This window comes from Phragmites australis, chromosome 5 (assembly GCF_958298935.1).
Source record: "Phragmites australis chromosome 5, lpPhrAust1.1, whole genome shotgun sequence".
In the NCBI taxonomy this organism is placed as follows: Eukaryota; Viridiplantae; Streptophyta; class Magnoliopsida; order Poales; family Poaceae; genus Phragmites; species Phragmites australis.
Window position 1 is genome coordinate 45,450,514 of NC_084925.1, and position 19,496 is coordinate 45,470,009.

The window sequence follows — 19,496 nt, forward strand, 5'->3', positions numbered from 1 at the left end:
AACCTGTGTTAAATTTTGATCAAACAGTTCGTGAATTTGTGCCACTCGGGTAGGTGCAAACCCGACGCGGGTTGGTACTGGAATGGGATATGTTTAAAGATGTGGTTCATATCTACGAGCCGATGGAGCTGGAAGCGGAGAAATCATCCTGGTTGTAATAGAAAACTTTCTTTTTCGCGGAAGTTGTGATGGAAAACTGACCGAGGCCTAATCAAGATCTCTACTTTGTTTTGGAGTAAGACATGTGTTTCAGTTTCGTGGACTGATCCTATCTCCGTGGAGTCTGTCGTGGCACGGTTGAGTCAGCTAGCTAACCATCGTGGGTAGCAGAAGCAGCGCAGTCCGGCCGCGGCGGCCCCGGCGCTGCCCAACGCCGTCGAGCTGGTCGTCCTGCAGCAGTGCAGCGGCTACCCATCGGCGACATGAGATCCTCCGGTTCTGAGGCGTCTGCAAAGCCAGGCCCCTTTTTGCATGATGCGCACCTGCAGCGCGCAGCGTGAGATGACCGTGGTCTCGCCGTGCAAACCCGGTCAAGGGCCGTTCCTCAGGCTCAGGCGGTATATGCGGTCTACGTTCTTCACAATGGGAGACAGGGCTGTCAACGAAACGAGCTTGGCATGGCAAACTCGAGCTCAATAGACACTCGAGTCGAGCTCAAGCAAACGTGTGTTGCTGACGGGGTTGGGGACAATCTAGGGATTGCTTGACCGAAGCTTGACTCCGCTCAAGTTTGACTACTTGTTAACAGCTAAAATTCAAAAAAAAAAATCTCCATTCCTCAAGCAAGCATATAAATTGTCAAATTCTTAAATAGAATGAGAGTGCAGCACGGAACATATTTAGATCTTGTTTGGTAAAACTCTAACTCTTAGCTTCGCATCATGTCTGGTGTTTTTTTGTTTTTTATTTTTTAATCAGACATCTTTAATCTGGAATCTTCGTTAGAGACTGTTTTTAATGGAGGTGTGCGACGCCAGGGTCCATGTCCATTCACAAATCAGTTTTTGTGTTTGTAGGCTAAAATAAAATAATTTAAATTCCTATTTCTAAACTGCCTATTTCTAAATTAAAATGAAACTGGAATAGCTCGACCAAATATCTAGATGTATTCATAGCTCTAGCTCTATAAATTTTTAGATCTAGAAATATCCCGTCTAAAAAATTTTAAACTAAAACTCTACTAAATATGCTATTAATTCGACTGAAAGAGGCGGCATGGTGGAGTCACGGTGAGTTGGATCAGGGGATAAGCTCATGGTGGTCTGCTGCGTATTACGAGCCTTAACGAACGGCTCGACTTGAATCGATGCTGTGGCAAGCCGAGTTTAAGTAGAATTTTTTTTGACAGACCTAGTGGGAGAGTAGCCGTACCCAATTCGCACACGTCTTCGTTGGTTGACGCCGGAGAAACACAAAAGCAAGTGGTGGAGGTACATACGGTGCACATGAGGGAACCCTCCCATGTCGGCATTAGCTTTCACTTCTCTGTCTGTCCCCCGCAGCCTTAAGTGTTGCGGGCTTCGTTTTATAAGTCCCAGCATTAGGTATCTGAACGTGTACCTAAACATATACCATATTTAATCTACACCTATATAACTATATATCTTAAGATATATGTTAAACATATAACATATATTTACATATATTATTGGAATTATGAAAACTTAGACTCCGCAAGCAACGAGCACACCATTCTTATATTATAGTCCATACACTCTATCAAAAAATTATTATTATGAACAAATCTGGAGGAGACACCGATCAATCTTGAGAATCGAACGTGAGTGATGGTATCGCTGTTAGGCTATTAGCTCATTCTCTTTCTATATTTGCTTTGATAGTGAAACTGATATCTCTCGTCGTGCTTTTTTGCCTCAATAAGATCACATGACAGATGGACTAAGAAGGAAAACGACGGACCTATCACATACTATATTTTACAAATATAAATATATATTTTAAAATACACGTTAGATCTATAACATACACCTACACACATCTATAAAAAAAAATCATAAAAACTTAAGCTCCGTAAGCAAGGAGCACACCATTTTTACATTATAATCCATTACACTCTGTCTGAAACATTGTTATTAGGAACAAATCTCGATGAGACACTATTGTTAATCTCGAGAATCAAACTTGAAGCGCCGTTAGGCTATCAACCCGTTCTCTTTCTTATTCGCTTTAATCGTGAAACCGATACCTCTCCTCGCGCACCTCTGCCTCCACAAGGCCGCATGACAGGTGGGACCGAGGGGAAGTGACGGGCCTACCACAGTGCAAAGTTCGACCACGAAAGATGGGTGAGGGAAGGAATTCGGTAACCGTGTCTTCTTTCTCCTCCGTACTGGCTGCTGGGTCCACCAGCGCATAATGACAATGCTAAAGAGGAGTTAATCTATGCAGTAATCGAGAGGACCATTGAATATTTCGAATCCGAAATTGCACTAAACTTTTTGTTTTTTTAAATACTAGTACAACTCAAATACGTACGTAGATATTCATATCACTAATTCACCGTATAGATACTCACATATCGTTTATTAAACACCCAAGATACATAGCGGGGATTTTGACAAAGTCATCATAGTAAGACCGAAGATACGAAATTTAAAGATTAACAAAATCATCGTATGTGTCTTGTTATAGATGTCTACATCACTTACCATAAAAAAATTCACCTTGAGAAAAAAAGAGAGGTAAATATAGAGTTTAATCTCATCATCTAAGCTAAGGCTCCATTCTCTGCACCTTATTCTTTTAAGGTGCTGCTAAATGATACTAAATTGTAGCACCTGTAACAAAAGTGGTTTTATTATACTATGATTGTAATTTTTATGATTAATGATAATATAGTCATAATATATTTATCAAGAGTATATGTTAGTAAGTCTTACGGATGCAATACATAAAGATGTCATCGAAGCTAAGATAAAGTTTGGTTGAATTAGAGAAGTCATAGAGAAATTGTTCTCACCGGATAATCCGGTGCAGAAGAGTTTGTACTCACCGGAGTAATTGTGTTTTCCAGGAAGATGTCAAAACAGATGAAGGTCAACACACAGGAAGGTCTGGTGATTAGAATATCTACACACTAGACAGTTAAACAGTGTAGAAGATGGCTCGACTTGGCGCAAGATAACACATCGGATAGTTCGATGATGAAAGTGAAAGATACATTGGACAATCCAGTGTTCAGAATGTATTTAAGTGAGGTTCTAACGGCTAGTTGCTGATGTTGTACTCACCAGATGGTTCGATGCTTGTACTATTGTTGTCACCGGATCATCTGGTGTTTATAGTAAAGTTGGGCTATTAGAGCACGACTACTTGGTGGGTTTTAGACTATAAATACCCACCCACTCGATCATTTGAAGAGGCTAAAGTCCAGATAACCTCATATATACTTGGAAGGTAAACCATAGAAGTGCTTAAAGTGTTCAATCAAGACGATTAAGCATATGATTAAAGAGTGATTAGTGCTTATAGGCATAGAGAGATGTGTTGCTACGTGCTACAATCTAGAGAGTGGATCAATGAGTGATTCAACTGTGTACCGAGAGTTACGCCGGTGCCTTAGAGTCTTGGTGACTCGTTGTTAACTTATTGATTCTCTGACTTGGTTTGGAGCGGCGGCAAGAAAATTATGTAGGAACGTGGATGCACTTATCTTTGTGACTAAAGCTCCGAAATGAAGACGATGTACCTTGGTGACTCGCTGTTAACTTATTGACTCTCTGACTTGGTTTGGAGCGGCGGCAAGAAAATTATGTAGGGACGTGGATGCACTTATCTTTGTGACTAAAGCTCCGAAATGAAGACGATGTATAAGTGATCGAAAGAGAGGTTAGTGATGGTATCTCGTTTTGGTGACTCGATGGTTTATCATGCTTGAGACTTTTTCTTGTTAATTTGGTATTTCAAGAGTTGTGACCAAAAAAATCTTGGCGACCGGGAATATATATTTTTTGAGCTCCAACGTGGATTATGAGTGACTTTTGTAACATTGCTACCACAAGATAAAAATCTTTTATGTCGAGTTTGTCTCTGTACTTTATTTACGTTTTTGTATTTACATATTTGTAATTTAACTTGTTAGAGTAGTTTGCAATCCTCTTTAATATTCAGCAGTAAAGTGAATACATTAGATAAAATTAGAGCATATTTAGATACATATTATGATAAATTTATCGTATAAAGTTTTTAAAAATATTAGTTTCTAAATATACTAATTCACTCCTCTTAAGATATTGTTCATCGCAGCATCCCACACGGCAAAGGTGATTAATATTTTTGTTATTTTACGTCAACTACACTTGAGATGCCGAGCATCAATAAATGGAGCAGCTGATTATTGGAGGATTAATAATGGTAGATGGGATAAATAAACGAGGACAGGCCGGCTGGGCCCTGGGCTCTTGCTGGGAAACCGCCTTGCAGGCCGTGGAACGGTAACACAGCTGTTGCTTGGCCCACCTCCTCCACCTACGCGGCTCACACGGCCACAAATACCCCTCTTTTCGCGAAAGCGCTTGTAGCGTGATGGCTGCGAGTCTGGTAGTTTGTAATTAGAATTTTTTTTCAAACAGCCTCAAGCATTGGTAGAATATGAAGAGAGTACGATGTGTTTGTTATTTATAGAGTCAGATGCTTCGTGTAAATTCAGATACTACAGTTTGTATTTAGAGTTAAGCTAAAAAACCCTCTTTTCTCTCTCTCTTTTTCTCGTTTATTTTCTTTTCTTTGTTGCTTTCTCCTCTTCTTTATGCCAGAGCCTAAGGAAACTTCTGGCCCAATGCCACAAAGAGCTTGTTCGATGGAAATAACCGAAGAACAAGAAGTTAATAGCACAAGTTCTGTGTAGCACACACTGCTGCAATTCGTGGTTTAAATTACAATAAGGTTGATAGTAGTATGCGAACTACCTCTGGTTGTGGTGGTAAAAACGTAAAGGTACAATTCTATTTACTAATATTTAAATTTTAGTGTTGACGATCTACATCCACTAAGTGCTTTTGGTACTATTATTTGTAGTATATAAGTAAGTATATGAGTACTTAAGTGTACGTCACCTCTAATCCCAAAAATAAAATAGATTGATAGTAGTACGAGCATAACGACAACCTGGCCACGGCACACGATGGCACGGCATGAAAATTGAGACAACATCGAGGGCTCTGGCCTAACCTTACCAATAATCAAGCCGCCCATGTCGGCAACCATGAGTCACGACCCCAGCCGAACCGCGTGTGGGCCCCACTCAACAAAGGCTGGCGGTGCAGCCCCCGGCCCACCGCGCAGACGACACCGCATCCGCAGCCGCCCGTACATGCATCCGACGGCGCGCGCGGCGGCCACGGAGAATAAAAGAGTAAAAGACCCCCCTGGCCCCCTCCCCCCCCCCCCCCCCCCCCGACCGAGCCACGAAAAAAAATCGATTTTTTAAATGGAATTCTGGCCACCCACGCATCCGTCTCCGGTCTATATAAGCCGCCCCCTCATCTCCTCTCATAAATCTCCCCTCCCCACTCCCCTTTTCAATATCTTCTCCTCTCTGGTTAGGGTTAGCCTCGCGGTGGTAACCACACCTCACCGCCTTGCCTTCTCTTCTTCCCCTTCGAAGTCTTCGCCTCGAATCGGCCATGGCCACAGCGGTGCACAGATCCCATGACGCGCTGAACAACCGGATGCATCTGGACGCGTTCACCCCGTCCCCGACGAAGCCTCGCCGCCGGCGCAGCCCGAAGCCGGCGGGCGCGTCGTCGCTGCCCCCCAGGGCCGCGGCGGTAGCCTCACCGGCTCCCAAGCAAGCGGCGGTGGCGTCACCTCCCGTTAAGGCTGCGGCTCCGAGCCGCCGCTCGCCGCCTGCGAGGCCGGCCGCTGGGAAGCAGCCGTCCCCGCCGAAAGAGAAGCCGAAGCAGCGGCTTGTTATGGAGGAGGTTCGGATCCTCAAGCGCGGCGAGGAGCCGCCTGCTCCCGCCCCAGCGCCGGCGCGGGCGCCAGTCCTAGCAGCGCCCGTGGCGCAATCCGCGGCGGTTGACCAGCGCGTCCTCTGCGCCGCTAGCCGGATCGGGCCGCAGGAGCCCGCCGTGGTTCCGACGAAGATCCTGGCCGCCGCCGATGCGGCCGGCTACGCGGGCCCGGCTTTCTCTGCCACTGCACCCGAGCCGAGCTCCCTCCCCTTCCCGGCGTTCATCCGGCGCGCGGAGACCGAGGCCACCCGCGGCCTGCGGTGCCTCCTCCGCATCGGCGAGCTCGCCTGACGGCCCCCACAGGCCATCGCCGGACCAGCGTCCGCTCCCCAAGTCACCCTTCTGCTTCGTCTCTTCTCGTCTCCCTCGTCTCAGGTGGTTCCCGACTGACTGATGGATGCAAGGATGGATTGACGGATGGTTAGCATCTGATGGGCGGTTGGATCCGATCGAAAGCTTCTCCGGATCAGATCTCCCGGTAACTCGCCCGGTCAACCTCTTCCCGTATTTTTTCAGAGGAAGGGTTGGGGAACGAGCAACCGGTGGTTGGATTTGGTGGTGGTTAGGTTCGCAAGTCGCATGCTGTTCGGTTCGCTTCTGTGACGCTGCTGCGTCATAAAGTAGATTAATTATGAGTAAAAATGGTGGATTAAGGGCTTGGTTAGTCGGTCTTTGGTGGTGTTTGGTTCAGGAGTTGGACTAAGTTAGTGTGGGGATTAAATGGTTGGTTTAGGAGGTAATCTGGTAGTAGACAACCTGAGTATGATTCAGGTTCGGTGATCGTTGGAATAATTGAAGGTTCGGTATGGGTGCGATTCGTGTGTTTTTTGGTTTTAGGGAGCTATGAGCCAAGTTATGTGATGTAGCGGTCAGGTGAAGGGCTTATGTAAGATATGTCTATCAAATTCGTATCTGTCAGTTTAGCTGTTGTATATCAGTGATAAATTTAGATATAAATTCTTCTCTGAGTACCGTTTGTTCATCTTCAGACGCTTCGGATCGATTCAACTTCTCGATCCTTGGCTTGTTCTAAGCATTGTGTTTACGAAAGGAGGGCAGCTCTTTCTCTTGTCTATTGCAAATGGGTAGGGGTGGATAACCAGCCAGCTCGGCTTGGTCAGCTTATTATGCTAATGAGCTCGGCTCGGTCAGCTCGTGAGCCAGAAATAGTTGCCGCTGTCGCTGGTGGTCATCAACACGGCCGCGAGCCGGACAGCAACGTGATATGCTGTGATGTCGTATACTGCACTAACATTATTTGTGCTCCCTGATCTGCTACGTAGTAGGAACTGCACCGACAACAATTGAACAGACAAATATCAGCATAACGATAAAAAAACAAATGTGCAATTGCTCACAATAATATGACACATGATACAGTCTGTTCATGGAGTCTAACAATATGACATAGCATAATCAGACCTCACGAGCTTGACAAGCTAAAACGTTGACTCGGTTAGTTATAAAATACAATGATTCAGCCGAGCTGAGTACTCGCGAGCTTCAAGCTTTTTATCCACCTCTACAAATAGGTACATATTAGTTTTAGATCACTATTTAGTTTATTTTTTCTTAGCTATTTTATTTTTTTCTTAATTTAGCTAGATGGAAGTTTTTTTTTAGTTTTGGGTCACCTGCAAAGAGAGTTTTCTTCTGTTTTGGATTACTGTTTGAGTCGAGTAAAGAGAGCATTGCGTGCTTTTAGAATCTCTGGCATTAGTGGTTCCTTCGAGCAGTGAACATCCATCCCGTTCCGTTGACGGTTAATGCATCTGCCCAACCTGTTGCGTGCCTGTCGAACCTCCTCCTTTGGAGTGGTCGACCTTCTTTGGAGTAGTCGAACGGTAGAAGCCTTGGCATTCTCTCAAGTTGACTTCGCCATCGGCCCTTCCGTCCTCTTTCGGCAGCAGCGGTTGCCGACCTCCAGTCCAGGGCCGAGCCGCCCACGCGCGAGAATTCATTCGTGCACCGGACGCGATTGGCTCGGTGGTTGCTTGGCAGTCACAAATCGGTGCCCTGAGTTGGTGGTTCGATGGGGGTGGGACAAAAGCCATCAGAAACCTAACCATCTTGTTGAGCAGCCGACCTCTTATTAGGATGAGTCGGCGCCCTGAATTGGTGCTGGAGCAAGAAACTTTGGAAATTTCATCATCGAAACGACAACAGTTCGTTTGCTGGTAGCACTGAGGAATCACAGAACTCTACAAAGTTTTAATGACATGAACCGCTGAAGAATCGTCAGGGATGTAATTTGCAAATGTCTCGTACAATACAGACAGCATGAACTGCTAAAGAATCATTAGTATCGATTCAAGATAGTATTGGACAACAGTGCTCGTCTAAGCAGCTGATGCAAAACGTGAAGAACTAACCAGAGTACTGAGTTATGAACTTATCAACCCTTAATGTTCTAATCTTTACAAACAAGTTGCCGTGGCAGGAGACCACACTGCATAATATACCAAAGGGTGGGTGTGTGGTTCATTCCACATTTTGGATTGTAGAAATCTAACACATGGGAGGCCAAGGAAACAGCCAGACGTGTCAATTCTCTGTGTTCCATGTTCCATTAGCAAGACGATGCAAAATCGACAACAATGGACCACGACTAATCCATTCTTTAACAATACAAAACAAAGTAGATAATGGTAGGAGTAGATCCGCAATGATCATGAGCAACATGCTACAAGGTTGGAGCATGATACAACAGCAGACACCGTTAAGGCTCCAAAATTGAAGAAGAGTGGGGTGGTTTGAATCTGAGGGTGCTACCATTTACTAAATGGTTCTCTATGAAACAGTTTATTACCGATGGTTATGCGTAGAGGAAAACATTATGGAAGTGTTGTTTGGAATGATTATGAAGTAATAACACAGATGCTACTTCACAGTTATGATTGTAGGAATGAACAGGGCAACCAGGCTACTTGGTCACAAAACTTACCTATTGTGCTAGCTCTGATATTGTTGGACAATCTTGTTGTACATAGCATCAAGTCACATGGAAGGTGATTAACAATGTGGAGGAAACCATCTTAAGACTACATGCTGTCAAATGCTCAAAATAAAGGCAGTGACACTTCAGTCAGCACATACATATTCATGGTGAGAAAATAAGCAGATATAAATAAACTTATGCAAAATAAACAAAAGTTGTGGAACAAAGAAACAATAGCAATATCGTATCATCATAATTCGTAGCAACTATGAAGAACAGCAACGATCTATCAGCAGATGGACATAACTAGATCTAACATTTCGGGGAAATGTCACTAAGCATAACTGAAACAGATACGATACTAAGCTTACATCTCGATATGGTAATGGCAGACTAAGCAACTAAAATATAACACAACATGTGGATAAAACAATTCATTCTATTACATCATAAAAGCTGCTAACACCTCTTCATAAAACCCATTGATGAGCCCTGGTAGCCCTTACAATAGTTATTCAGGCTTTGTATACCAAAGATAACATGAACTATGACTACAAACTTTTCAGTGTCCAATATGCTCACCTCACAATTGAGCGATTGACTCCTCAGCAGGAAGAAACTTAATCTGCTTTCACCGATGAGAAAAGATAGTGTACAAAGCAGAATGAAGAAATGAATCCAACTGTGCCGGTTGCCAGCATAATAGCAATCACCATGAAGAGCGAGTAGCCGATGTAGAGGGTCGCGGACACTGGTCCACTCAGGCTTTTGAGGTCAAAAACGAGATAGTTGATTGAGTACAAGAATATGTAGATGGCCACCGATCCAGATGAGAAGAATGATTTCCACCACCACTTCCAATCCTCAACACAGAGGTGCATGTAAGTCAGAACCAGGGAAACCTCAGCGCAGACAATAACCAGAAGCAGCAAGACGACCAAGAGGAATCCAAAAACATAGTACACACGCCCCATCCATATGCTTGACATGATGAAGAAGAGCTCGATGAATAGGGTGCCAAAGGGCAGTGTGCCGGCACCAAGAACTAACAACCAGGATGGGTACTTCTGAGGAGGGATTTCACGAGGGATCTGGTTTGTGCGGACAGGGTACTCAATGTGCCGTGCCTTGGCACCAAGGAATCCACCAACAAGTGTAAGCGGCACAGAGATGCAGAACCAGAGCAGAAGCAGCACAACAAACAATGAGAAGGGGATGGCACCGGTGCTCTGGCTTCCCCACAACAGGAAGTTCAGTGTGGTAAGGATCAAGAATGCGATGCCAGGGAAGAAGCAAGCCACCCTCCACGAAACACCAGCCCACCCGGAGTGATCCCCACACTTGATTGTCTTCCATACACGAACGCCAACATATCCTGCCAGAATTCCAAGGATCATATATATGAACAGCATGCCTGTGATCAGAGTGCCACGGGAGGCTGGGGACATGAATCCAAGTGCAGCAAACAGAATGGTCACGACCGCCATCCCAAGGATCTGAACACCGTCCCCAACCATGACACAGAGCAGCATTGGGTTGCTTGGCGCACGGAAGACATCACTGACGACAAGCTTCCACCCAGACAGCTCCTCGTTCATCTGCGCCTGCGCCTCGCTATCAAGCTCCTCATACTTGGTCAGATCACGCCTCACAGTCCTCAACAGTATGACAAACACAATACCAGCGAGGAAAGCAATCACCATCAGGGAGTTGAGGATGGAGAACCAGTGCACCTTGGCCCCCTCCATCTTCAGATAGGCGTCCCACCTCGACGGCCACTTGATGTCGCTCTCCACGAACGACACCTCATACGTGTAGACGATGGGCTCGTTCTCCTTGATGCTCATCGACACGGTGGTCGGGTCGCACTTGATCTTGCTGGGGTACCGGTCGTACATCTTGAGCGATTTGACATCCTCCGGGTTGTGCTTGACGCTGCACGGCACGACCTCAAACCCAACAACCATCCAGCCAGAGGACCCGGCGCCGGCGTCCTTGCCCCCGGCCGGTACGACGTCGGTGGCGTCGGCGGCGCCCATGACGCGCGCCACATTGGCCTCCTCGTACTTGTGCACGAGGACGGTGAACTGGAGGTGGTTGAAGACGTAGTAGTCGACGCCGACGCGGATCCCGACGGGGTAGCCGGTCCAGCGCAGGAAGTAGTCGTCCTTCTTGGTGTAGCGGATGGCGGGGAGGTTGTCGAGGATGAGGTTGACCTGGTACATCTCGTCGATGCGCTTCTTGAGGAGCGCGAAGGTGTCGGGGGCCAGCGGCGCGGAGCGGCAGAGGAAGAGGTCGGACTCGTTGGTGTACATCCTGAAGCGGTAGGGCGAGTTCTCGATGCGGTCGCCCATGAGGAGCTCGCCGAGGTTCTCGGCGCTGTCCTTGACGCCGTCGGGCGGGGTGCAGAAGGGGAGGCTGTAGTAGCTGAAGGGCATCTCGGTGTCGATAGAGGTGAGGGAGTTCACCTTCACGTTGAGGGACTCGCCGGGGTTGTACTTGTGCGGGTAGCTCCCCGGGAGGTAGAACCCGCGGGCGCCCGGCGCGGAGAGGAGCGCGGCTGCCGCGACGACGACGGCGACGAAGAGGAGCGCGCCGAGGCGGGCCATGGTTGGATCTGGATCGGGGGCTTCAACTTATAGGTGGATCTGGGCGGCGGTGGGGCGCTAGTGGTGGCGGAGCTCCGGCGAGGAGCTCGCCGGAGGCGGGGGAGGAGTGGGGGTGTCGGTGTCGGTGGCGGCGGAGCAGATCTGGGGGCGGGTGGGGGCGAAATGGCAAGGGGGTCGGGGCCGGGAACGGGGCCGGGCGGTGGTGTTTATACGGCGTGATGTGCTGCGTTGCTGGGAAGGAACGGGGAGGATTTTGGCGGGGGGCTTGCCAATGCCGGGTGCGGAATTTGGGCCCGGCGGGTTTTGGGGAAATAAATCTAGATGCACTGTTTTGACTTTTGAATATATATATATATATGCACTGTTTTGACTTTTGGAAAATTATATATCTAGATTTCTACACCCGTTACACAAGTTTATCTTTTTTTTCTCATTACACAAGTAATTATTTGTGTTGAAAATCTTTAAAGAGCCGGATGCCAATTTTTTTTCTAGATTTTCTATTACTATTTCAATAATAATAAGCACACCACTCTCCATATGAGTCTTACGCGCTTGGATTGTATATATACAGGCTAAGTCAAAGTAAGCTGAGTGAAATTATATTAGTTGAAAATAAGAATATTTCGTTAGTTGTATCTGTCTGTACATGTTAAACTGAGTTTTTTTAGTTGATCGAATATAATGTCATATGAGAGCATGTATGAGTTGAGGTTGTAATTGGTTAATCGTATGAAAATGATTTTATGACATTGACAAATAAGTTTGTCTGTATAAGTAGATGCAGAAGTCTACATCTGTCAGGACAAACTATGGATATACATTTATATCTATTTGGTCAAATTACGAGCATAATTTTATATCTATCGGACCATATTGAAGTAGTACATATAAGCCATCAAATACACTTGAGCATATTTACCCAAAATAGATAATATATCGTCGTATTTACAATTTTAGCATCCGTATTCGGTACCTTATTGATCAAAAACTGACTTTCGATATACCGTACGTCGAAAAAAATATGAACACAGACATATTCGACACATGAGGTGCCGAATATGGGCTACAGTGTCGTATTCGACACCTCGTGTGTCGAATACGATTTGTGCAGGCGGCGGGCACTTTGATGCCGTCATTTTATACCAGGAACCCCATGTGTCGGTATATGCCATATTCGGCATATTCGGTATCTCATGTGTCTAATATATCCGATTTTTGGTATATAATGTGCCAAATATGAGTTACAGTGTCATATTCAGTGCCTCGCATGCTGAATATATCTAATTTTTGGGATATGAGGTGTCGAAAATGGACTACAGTGGTATATTATGCACCTCATATGCTGAAATATGGCCGGGTCCCAATTTTTTGACGTACGGTGTACCAAAAGTTAGTTTTCGGTAAATAATACACCGAATACGGATGCTAAAATTATAAATACAACGATATATTATCTATTTCAATAAATACAATCGCATATATTGTCTAACTTTGGATTTTAACCAATACACTTATGTCTGGTATAATTCACATCCGCATGATCGGTTGCTCTCGGGCACTTTGATTCAGAGCCGTCGCAAGCATTGTCAAACGTCAACAAACTCTGATGGCGCGATGGCACCATGATCAAAAGGCAAGCTACCACGTTGAGGGCTTAAAGCAGATCCGGCGTCACGTTCACAACCCCAAACAGAAAACTCTGAGAAACCATCCGGCGATCCGTACACGGACCACGCCACGCGCATTGCCATCGCCACCGGCTAGCTCCACGCCACGAGCACGAACGCCGCACTAGGCTGTTCGGCGGCGGCGGCGGGGGGCGACCGGCGGCCCCGGGAAAAAAACGGATCTGTCGCGTACGTCCCAAAGTACCCGTACGATTAAGCAAACCAAGAAAAAAGTCTTTACTTCTCCCAGCTTCCGCCTAATCGCGACCGCGGACGCGGCCGAGAAAATTGACAATTTGATGTTTAGGTTTTTACAATTTGCCACTATAAAATTTGGTTTCAACAATTTATCATTTTAAAGATGAGCCACCTCGATTATTGCAACTGTGGATAATTTTGTCCATGATTCCACCTTCGCTAGCTCTGTGTGCTCCCGCATGGTGGATGGAGGGGTGGGGAGCTGATGCACAACCATCGGGGTCCGGCGACACAACAGCTCAGCGGCGACAATACGATTAGTGACGGATGGAATAATGGGCAAAATTGTTTATAGTAGCAATAAATCAAGATTACTCATTTTATGGTGACAATTTATTAAAACTAAAATTTATAGTGGTCAATTTTCTCGACGCGGCCTCCTCCTTCCGGTAGCCAGCATCCAACAAACTCCTCCGCCTCCGCCAACCAACGCAAGATCCGGGTAACCCACCACCGCCACTGGTTAGGATCTCGGAGGCGCCGCTGCCATGCCCACCGCCACCACCTCCAATCACCACCGCGCCCGCCGTCCGCTCCCGCGCCTCGCCGGCTCGGCTCCTCTTCGCCCGCCAGCGCCAACCACACCGTCGCGCAGCGCAAGATCCTGCTCGACCCAGCCTTCACCCCACGGCTGCCGCGCCAGAGTCCGCTCTCCCTCTCGCTCTCCCAGCGCAACGCGCTGCCGCCCCGCAACGCCGGCCGGTTCCCGAGCCTGCCAAACGGTCACCTCAAGATCGTGCTCTACGTCCACAATCGCCCGCGCTACCTCCGCCTCGTTGTCGACAGCCTCTCACGCGTCGAAGGCATCAGCGAGGCGCTGCTCATCGTCGGCCACGACGGACACTTCCCGGAGATGGACAGGATCGTGCAAGGCATCAACTTCTGCCAGGTGAAGCAGGTCTTCGCGCCCTACTCGCCGCACCTCTTCCCAGATGCCTTCCCCAGCGTCACCCCTGGGGACTGCCAGGGCAAGGACAAGGCGTCGGAGAAGCGGTGCCAGGGCGACCCTGACCAGTACGGCAACCACCGCTCTCCGAGAATCGTGTCTCCGAAGCACCACTGGTGGTGGATGATGAACACCGTGTGGGATGGGCTGGAGGAGACCAGGGACTTTGATGGGCACATTCTCTTCATAGAGGAGGACCACTACATCTTCCCCAATGCATATCGGAACACGCAGCTGCTTGTGGATTTGAAGCCGAAGAAGTGCCCTCAGTGCTATGCTGTCAATTTGGCGCCATCGGATGTCAAGAAGAAAGGTGAAGGTTGGAGAGCTTGGTTGCCGAGAAGATGGGTAACATTGGCTATGCCTTCAATAGGACAGTGTGGAGGAAGATTCATGCCAAGGCGAAGCAGTTTTGCGCATTTGATGAGTACAATTGGGATATAACCATGTGGGCAACTGTGTACCCATCATTTGGAGCTCCCATTTACAGTCTCAGAGAGCCTAGGAGAAGTGCTGCGCATTTCGGCAAGTGTGGCCTGCACCAAGGCCAAGGTTCGAACAATGTCTGTGTGGATAATGGTGAGGCAGCTGTAGAATTAGAGGACACCGACAAGGTCCCTAACATCAAAGCTGAGTGGCCAGGCCACATCATCCAGAGGCAAGAGGGGTATCAGGCTGGTTTCAAAGGATGGGGTGGTTGGGGTGATCGGCGTGATCGTGAGCTATGTTTGAGTTTTGCATACATGTACCATGTTAAAGACCCATCATAAGTATAACGGGGAGTATAGGCACACGATTTTTGGCACCACTGATGCCACTGTTGGTAGTGTTGTTTGGCACGCGCCTGCTGATTCATGCACGGTTTGTGCTATAAATAGCCTTTTTCCTTTGTCACAGTTTTGTAGAGTAGTTTTTTTTTGGTTTATAGACATTGCTGCTAGACTTGGGGTCAACCTTCCTAAGCTGTACTTTAGCTTAATGATATGGATAGTTTACTTTTTCAAGCTTGTTTGCACCATTTATTGCTAAGAAACTGCCACATTACTTTGTGTACATCTTGGCTAAGGTTTGAAGTATTAATTTGTGTACATCTTGCCTAAGGTTTGAAGTATTAATTTGTGTACATTTTAATGTTCAAGTATATTAGAGGACCCTGATCAGCGACTGGTTATTTCAAGTCATATTAATCTCTATTTATACTTTTGTCACCACTTACTGAATTCTGTTGTCCATATGATTGTATTTGGTCATATGCTCCTTTATGTATTCTTACCTTGTTACAGTTCTTGTGTGATCTTCTGTTCTGGTTCTTATATTTCATTTCATATGGATTCTTCTACTCTTATCTTTGATACTTAAGCATTTTTCAGCTAGTGAATTTTGTGCAAGTACAAAGATAATCACTGGTCATCAAATATGGAGTTTTTCTTGTGTTGCAGTTTGTTACGCTGTACTTAATGGTATTTATTAGCTATAGTTAGCATCCACTTATAGTCTGCCAAGTAAAAAATTTACTAGTTGGGCATCACTTGTGTTCTGTCATTATTTCCTACTAAGTTCAAAGATAGAACTCATGAAACACATAATCAGAAGTTTATAAAACCTGGGGCCACGATGAAACTATGATAAACTATTTATCAAAGAATTAATTGGTTCAGTAAATAATCAGATGCACTCCCTCCAGTCAAAAGTGAGTGTTGTCCTAAAATTTGTGCAGTCAAAACTAGTGTTATTTGACCAATATATCTGCATGAAGATTGAAATTGGTGGTCAAAGTCAGGATTTGGAGACCATGCCAAGATTCGTAATGGCATTTATCTGTTGCTTGAGACAGTATATTATAAATTTCTAACTTTCTACCCTTGTGCCTGTCGCAGTTAGAGTTGAACAAATGTTGGGCTGGGCCATAAAATTTTGTATGCTGTCTTGCCTAGAGTCTCTTGTATATTTAATTGGGTCAGGCCAGCGAAATGCTGTTTTGATAGGCTGGAATGGATGCAAGTTTTCATGAAGATATGCTGGTTTAGGTTTCAAAGTAATGTGGGCTTGACACAGCTTGGGCTGGCTGGGCTCAACACTTTCTTGGGGTAGGTAGCTCTGAGCAGCCTGCTCATCTCTCAATGTGATAAATATTTGATGAATATCGATAAGGGTTTGAAGTTGATTATTCATACATGAATGACATTCAGGTCATCTATTTATTCCCAAGAAAGATGTGCACCTTGCTATTTATTTGATGGCTAAGAGAACTAATCTTTAGCAAAAAGTGATGGTGGATCTTAAGATTAAATTTGAGCATACATATTTGCTCTTTATATTATCATGGTTGGTCTTTTACCAAATTTGTCTGATAAATTGATCGTTAACCTTTTCAGATTTTTTAGATAGTGGAATTACAACTTTCAGTCTTTGCACCAAAGAGACGTCTATGATGTACACAACCATTTTTTTGAAAACAGGCACTCAAATTCGCGTCCAAGATGACTCAAACTTAGGTGGTCTGTGTCCATTCACACCTTTAACCAACTGAGCTGGCTCTGTTCCTTCTCAGATTTGCACACACCTTTTCAGATTTGCAGAACTGAATGTCATGGTCCTGTATAAGTTGAAGGAAACGGATGCAAAGTAAGTCACTAGACTATTCCGCTATTCTTACCATGCCCATTTTAATTGTTTCTCCTGTATCATACTAACGAACAGAGGGATGACCCCAATGCAAAGTACAGATCCACAGTATAGAACAGCTGAATACATTACATCACCTACATAGTTTTTCGCCTAGTTTTGATACTGGGAGTCTTTGGTCTTACTTTGGTTCTTTACATGTTTTTTCTTCTTCATATAATTCAGTTTTGTTAATTCTGCTGTCCTTTAATTTGTCTCAAGCTCCACCAAGCAGGAAGAAAAAATGCAACCTGAGATATCAGCAGCAGAACAAGCACATGGCGAGCATCTTCGACTCTTGCCTGCCTGCATCCAAGCCCAAATGGAACAGCTTCAACATTGTGTCACCATCTAGATAAATCAATTACAATGCGATGACAGTCTTGACTAAGCCTGACCCTGAGCCTGACCCAGCATCGTATGTGTGTCAACATGTCTTTTGGTGGCCTACACTCACTGGCCTTTCTGAAGTTGCTGTGAAGTTGTTACTGCACCCACCTCAAGGTCAATGTTAAGTTCAATGACAGTGTACTGAAAGGAAATGAACAATTCTTATGACAACATCTTAGATAAGCTGGAAATTTAGTTGGAATCTGGAGCGATGCAAATTCTAAATTCAAGTCGAGTTGCCAATCCAAATGGAACACCAAAAGATAATCTGCTTCAGAAAAAGGTGAATAAAAGAAGGTAGCTGGACTTCTGTTAGGCGTGGATCCAACTGTGGGAATGTTCCTATCCTTGGCTTCGAATATAGCGCATTTGCCTATACATCCAAGCTAGTGGAATTACACATTCTCCACAGGATTTCTCTATCTTGTGTATGATCACTTGACTCCACAGGATTCCAAGTCTAACCAGACAAAGGCACACTTATGGATCTGGAACACCTAGCATGAACCATATCTTATTCAGGCTCAAGACAGTTGCTTCATTATAAAATCATCACCTGTAGAAGCCTCTCTGTCTCATCTAAAGACCCTTGTCCTCTGCAATTTGTACTCTAGCGAACAAGATCTCTCACGAGCAGCCGGATTTTCCCGGCTCTTATCTGACAAGGAGTTGAAATAACGAACGGCAATGTACCGCATTATCGCCGTCTCCTCTAGATATGCAAATGATATCTCACAATCACACATGGAATTGGCGAAACTGAAAGGAGCACGGGACCAATAGACACGTGTTCTCTCTTTCACATCGCGATCGCATGGCCTCACTCTCTCTCTCCCCCTTGGATTTTTTTGGGAGGGGTGCAAATCAGAACCCACATAATTCACTCGCACCACACACAACCACTCCCGACGCACACGCTGCGTATCCTAAGTACACACGTTACATACAGAAACTCGTTAAACACGTACATGTTCACTGGTGCCGAGGAGCTGGTTCCATAGGCATGGCATAGTTTTTTTACTTTCTTTTATTTTCTTCAGTGGTTTACAAAATAAATACGCTTAGGCAATATGTGTGATTGGTTAAACAAAGCTAGAGTTTTAATGGCAAAAATCCAAAAGTAGACAATATACTCTACTGTATTTGTCGAAATAGATAATATGTCATCGTATTTACAAATTTAGCATCTATATTCGACACCTCATTTACTGAATATGATAAATAGTGTCATATTAGGTGCCGAATACAGCCAGCACTCTATCAACTCCTGTTGCCATGAACAGTAGTTAAACTTTGTTTCCACTCTCTTTCAAAACGGTGGTATTCTATTATTCTAAAAATTTTAAATTATTTTTACCTGTTCCATAACCCATATGCAACCCATTTTAATTGAATTCACCAAAAAATCCTATGTATATTTTAAAATAAAATTCTCCAAAAAAGCTATTTTTATACCTTCTAACTATTATTAGTGCTTCAAATAAATTCCTAAAAATCTGGAAAAATTCACTAATATTCTTCTCATATGATGGAATAATTTCTAAAACTATTTCTAGCCATAGGTTATATGATGAAAAGTGAGTTCCTTTGTAATACTACATTTATATGCATTTTTATCATTTCATGTGATATTCTTCTTTTAATTCAATTTGAATTTAAAAAAATCAAATATCTCATTATTTTTATCCCGTTGACATGCTAACCTTGTAACTACATTTCTGAAGAACGGTGGGCGAGATGGCGCGTCTCTTTAACGGTGCAAGCAATAATTGCTTAAAGTATGATTATATTATACTTTAAACAGTAACATTATTTTCCAAATACAAATTAACTGCTATTTTTAGTATAATATATTTATAAAAATATAATCATATCAATTACAAAAGTAAATTTAATGGTGCATCTATGCATAAATTGTTGTGTTTCCATCTGAATATTTATAAATATAACAATATATAGTAAGTTTTAAATATTTGACTACATAAACATACGTCTAAAATGACATTGAAAATAGTCAAAACAAACAACTCTTCCTCCTTACATAGT

At 44.7% G+C, this 19,496-nt stretch overlaps 2 protein-coding genes and 1 pseudogene across 2 annotated transcripts; 2 read left to right on the forward strand and 1 right to left on the reverse strand.

The window, feature by feature from the left end:
- Nucleotides 1-5,504: 5,504 nt before the first annotated feature.
- Nucleotides 5,505-6,943, forward strand: LOC133920004 (alpha carbonic anhydrase 8-like). Its single transcript, XM_062364614.1, has one exon. It carries the CDS (start codon nt 5,646-5,648, stop codon nt 6,264-6,266), a length of 621 nt encoding a protein of 206 aa, XP_062220598.1. The 5' UTR covers nt 5,505-5,645; the 3' UTR covers nt 6,267-6,943.
- A 2,185-nt stretch (nt 6,944-9,128) lies between these two features.
- LOC133920005 (transmembrane 9 superfamily member 11-like) lies at nt 9,129-11,715 on the reverse strand. The gene has a single exon (XM_062364616.1). It carries the CDS (start codon nt 11,520-11,522, stop codon nt 9,534-9,536), a length of 1,989 nt encoding a protein of 662 aa, XP_062220600.1. The 5' UTR covers nt 11,523-11,715; the 3' UTR covers nt 9,129-9,533.
- A 1,416-nt stretch (nt 11,716-13,131) lies between these two features.
- Nucleotides 13,132-15,512, forward strand: LOC133918128 (alpha-1,6-mannosyl-glycoprotein 2-beta-N-acetylglucosaminyltransferase-like; annotated as a pseudogene).
- The last annotated feature ends 3,984 nt before the right edge of the window (nt 15,513-19,496 follow it).

Excerpts from the sequence above, each read along its gene's own strand:
- LOC133920004 (XM_062364614.1), top strand. The coding sequence starts at position 5,646 with ATGGCCACAGCGGTGCACAGATCCCATGACGCGCTGAACAACCGGATG.
- LOC133920005 (XM_062364616.1), bottom strand. The coding sequence starts at position 11,522 with ATGGCCCGCCTCGGCGCGCTCCTCTTCGTCGCCGTCGTCGTCGCGGCA.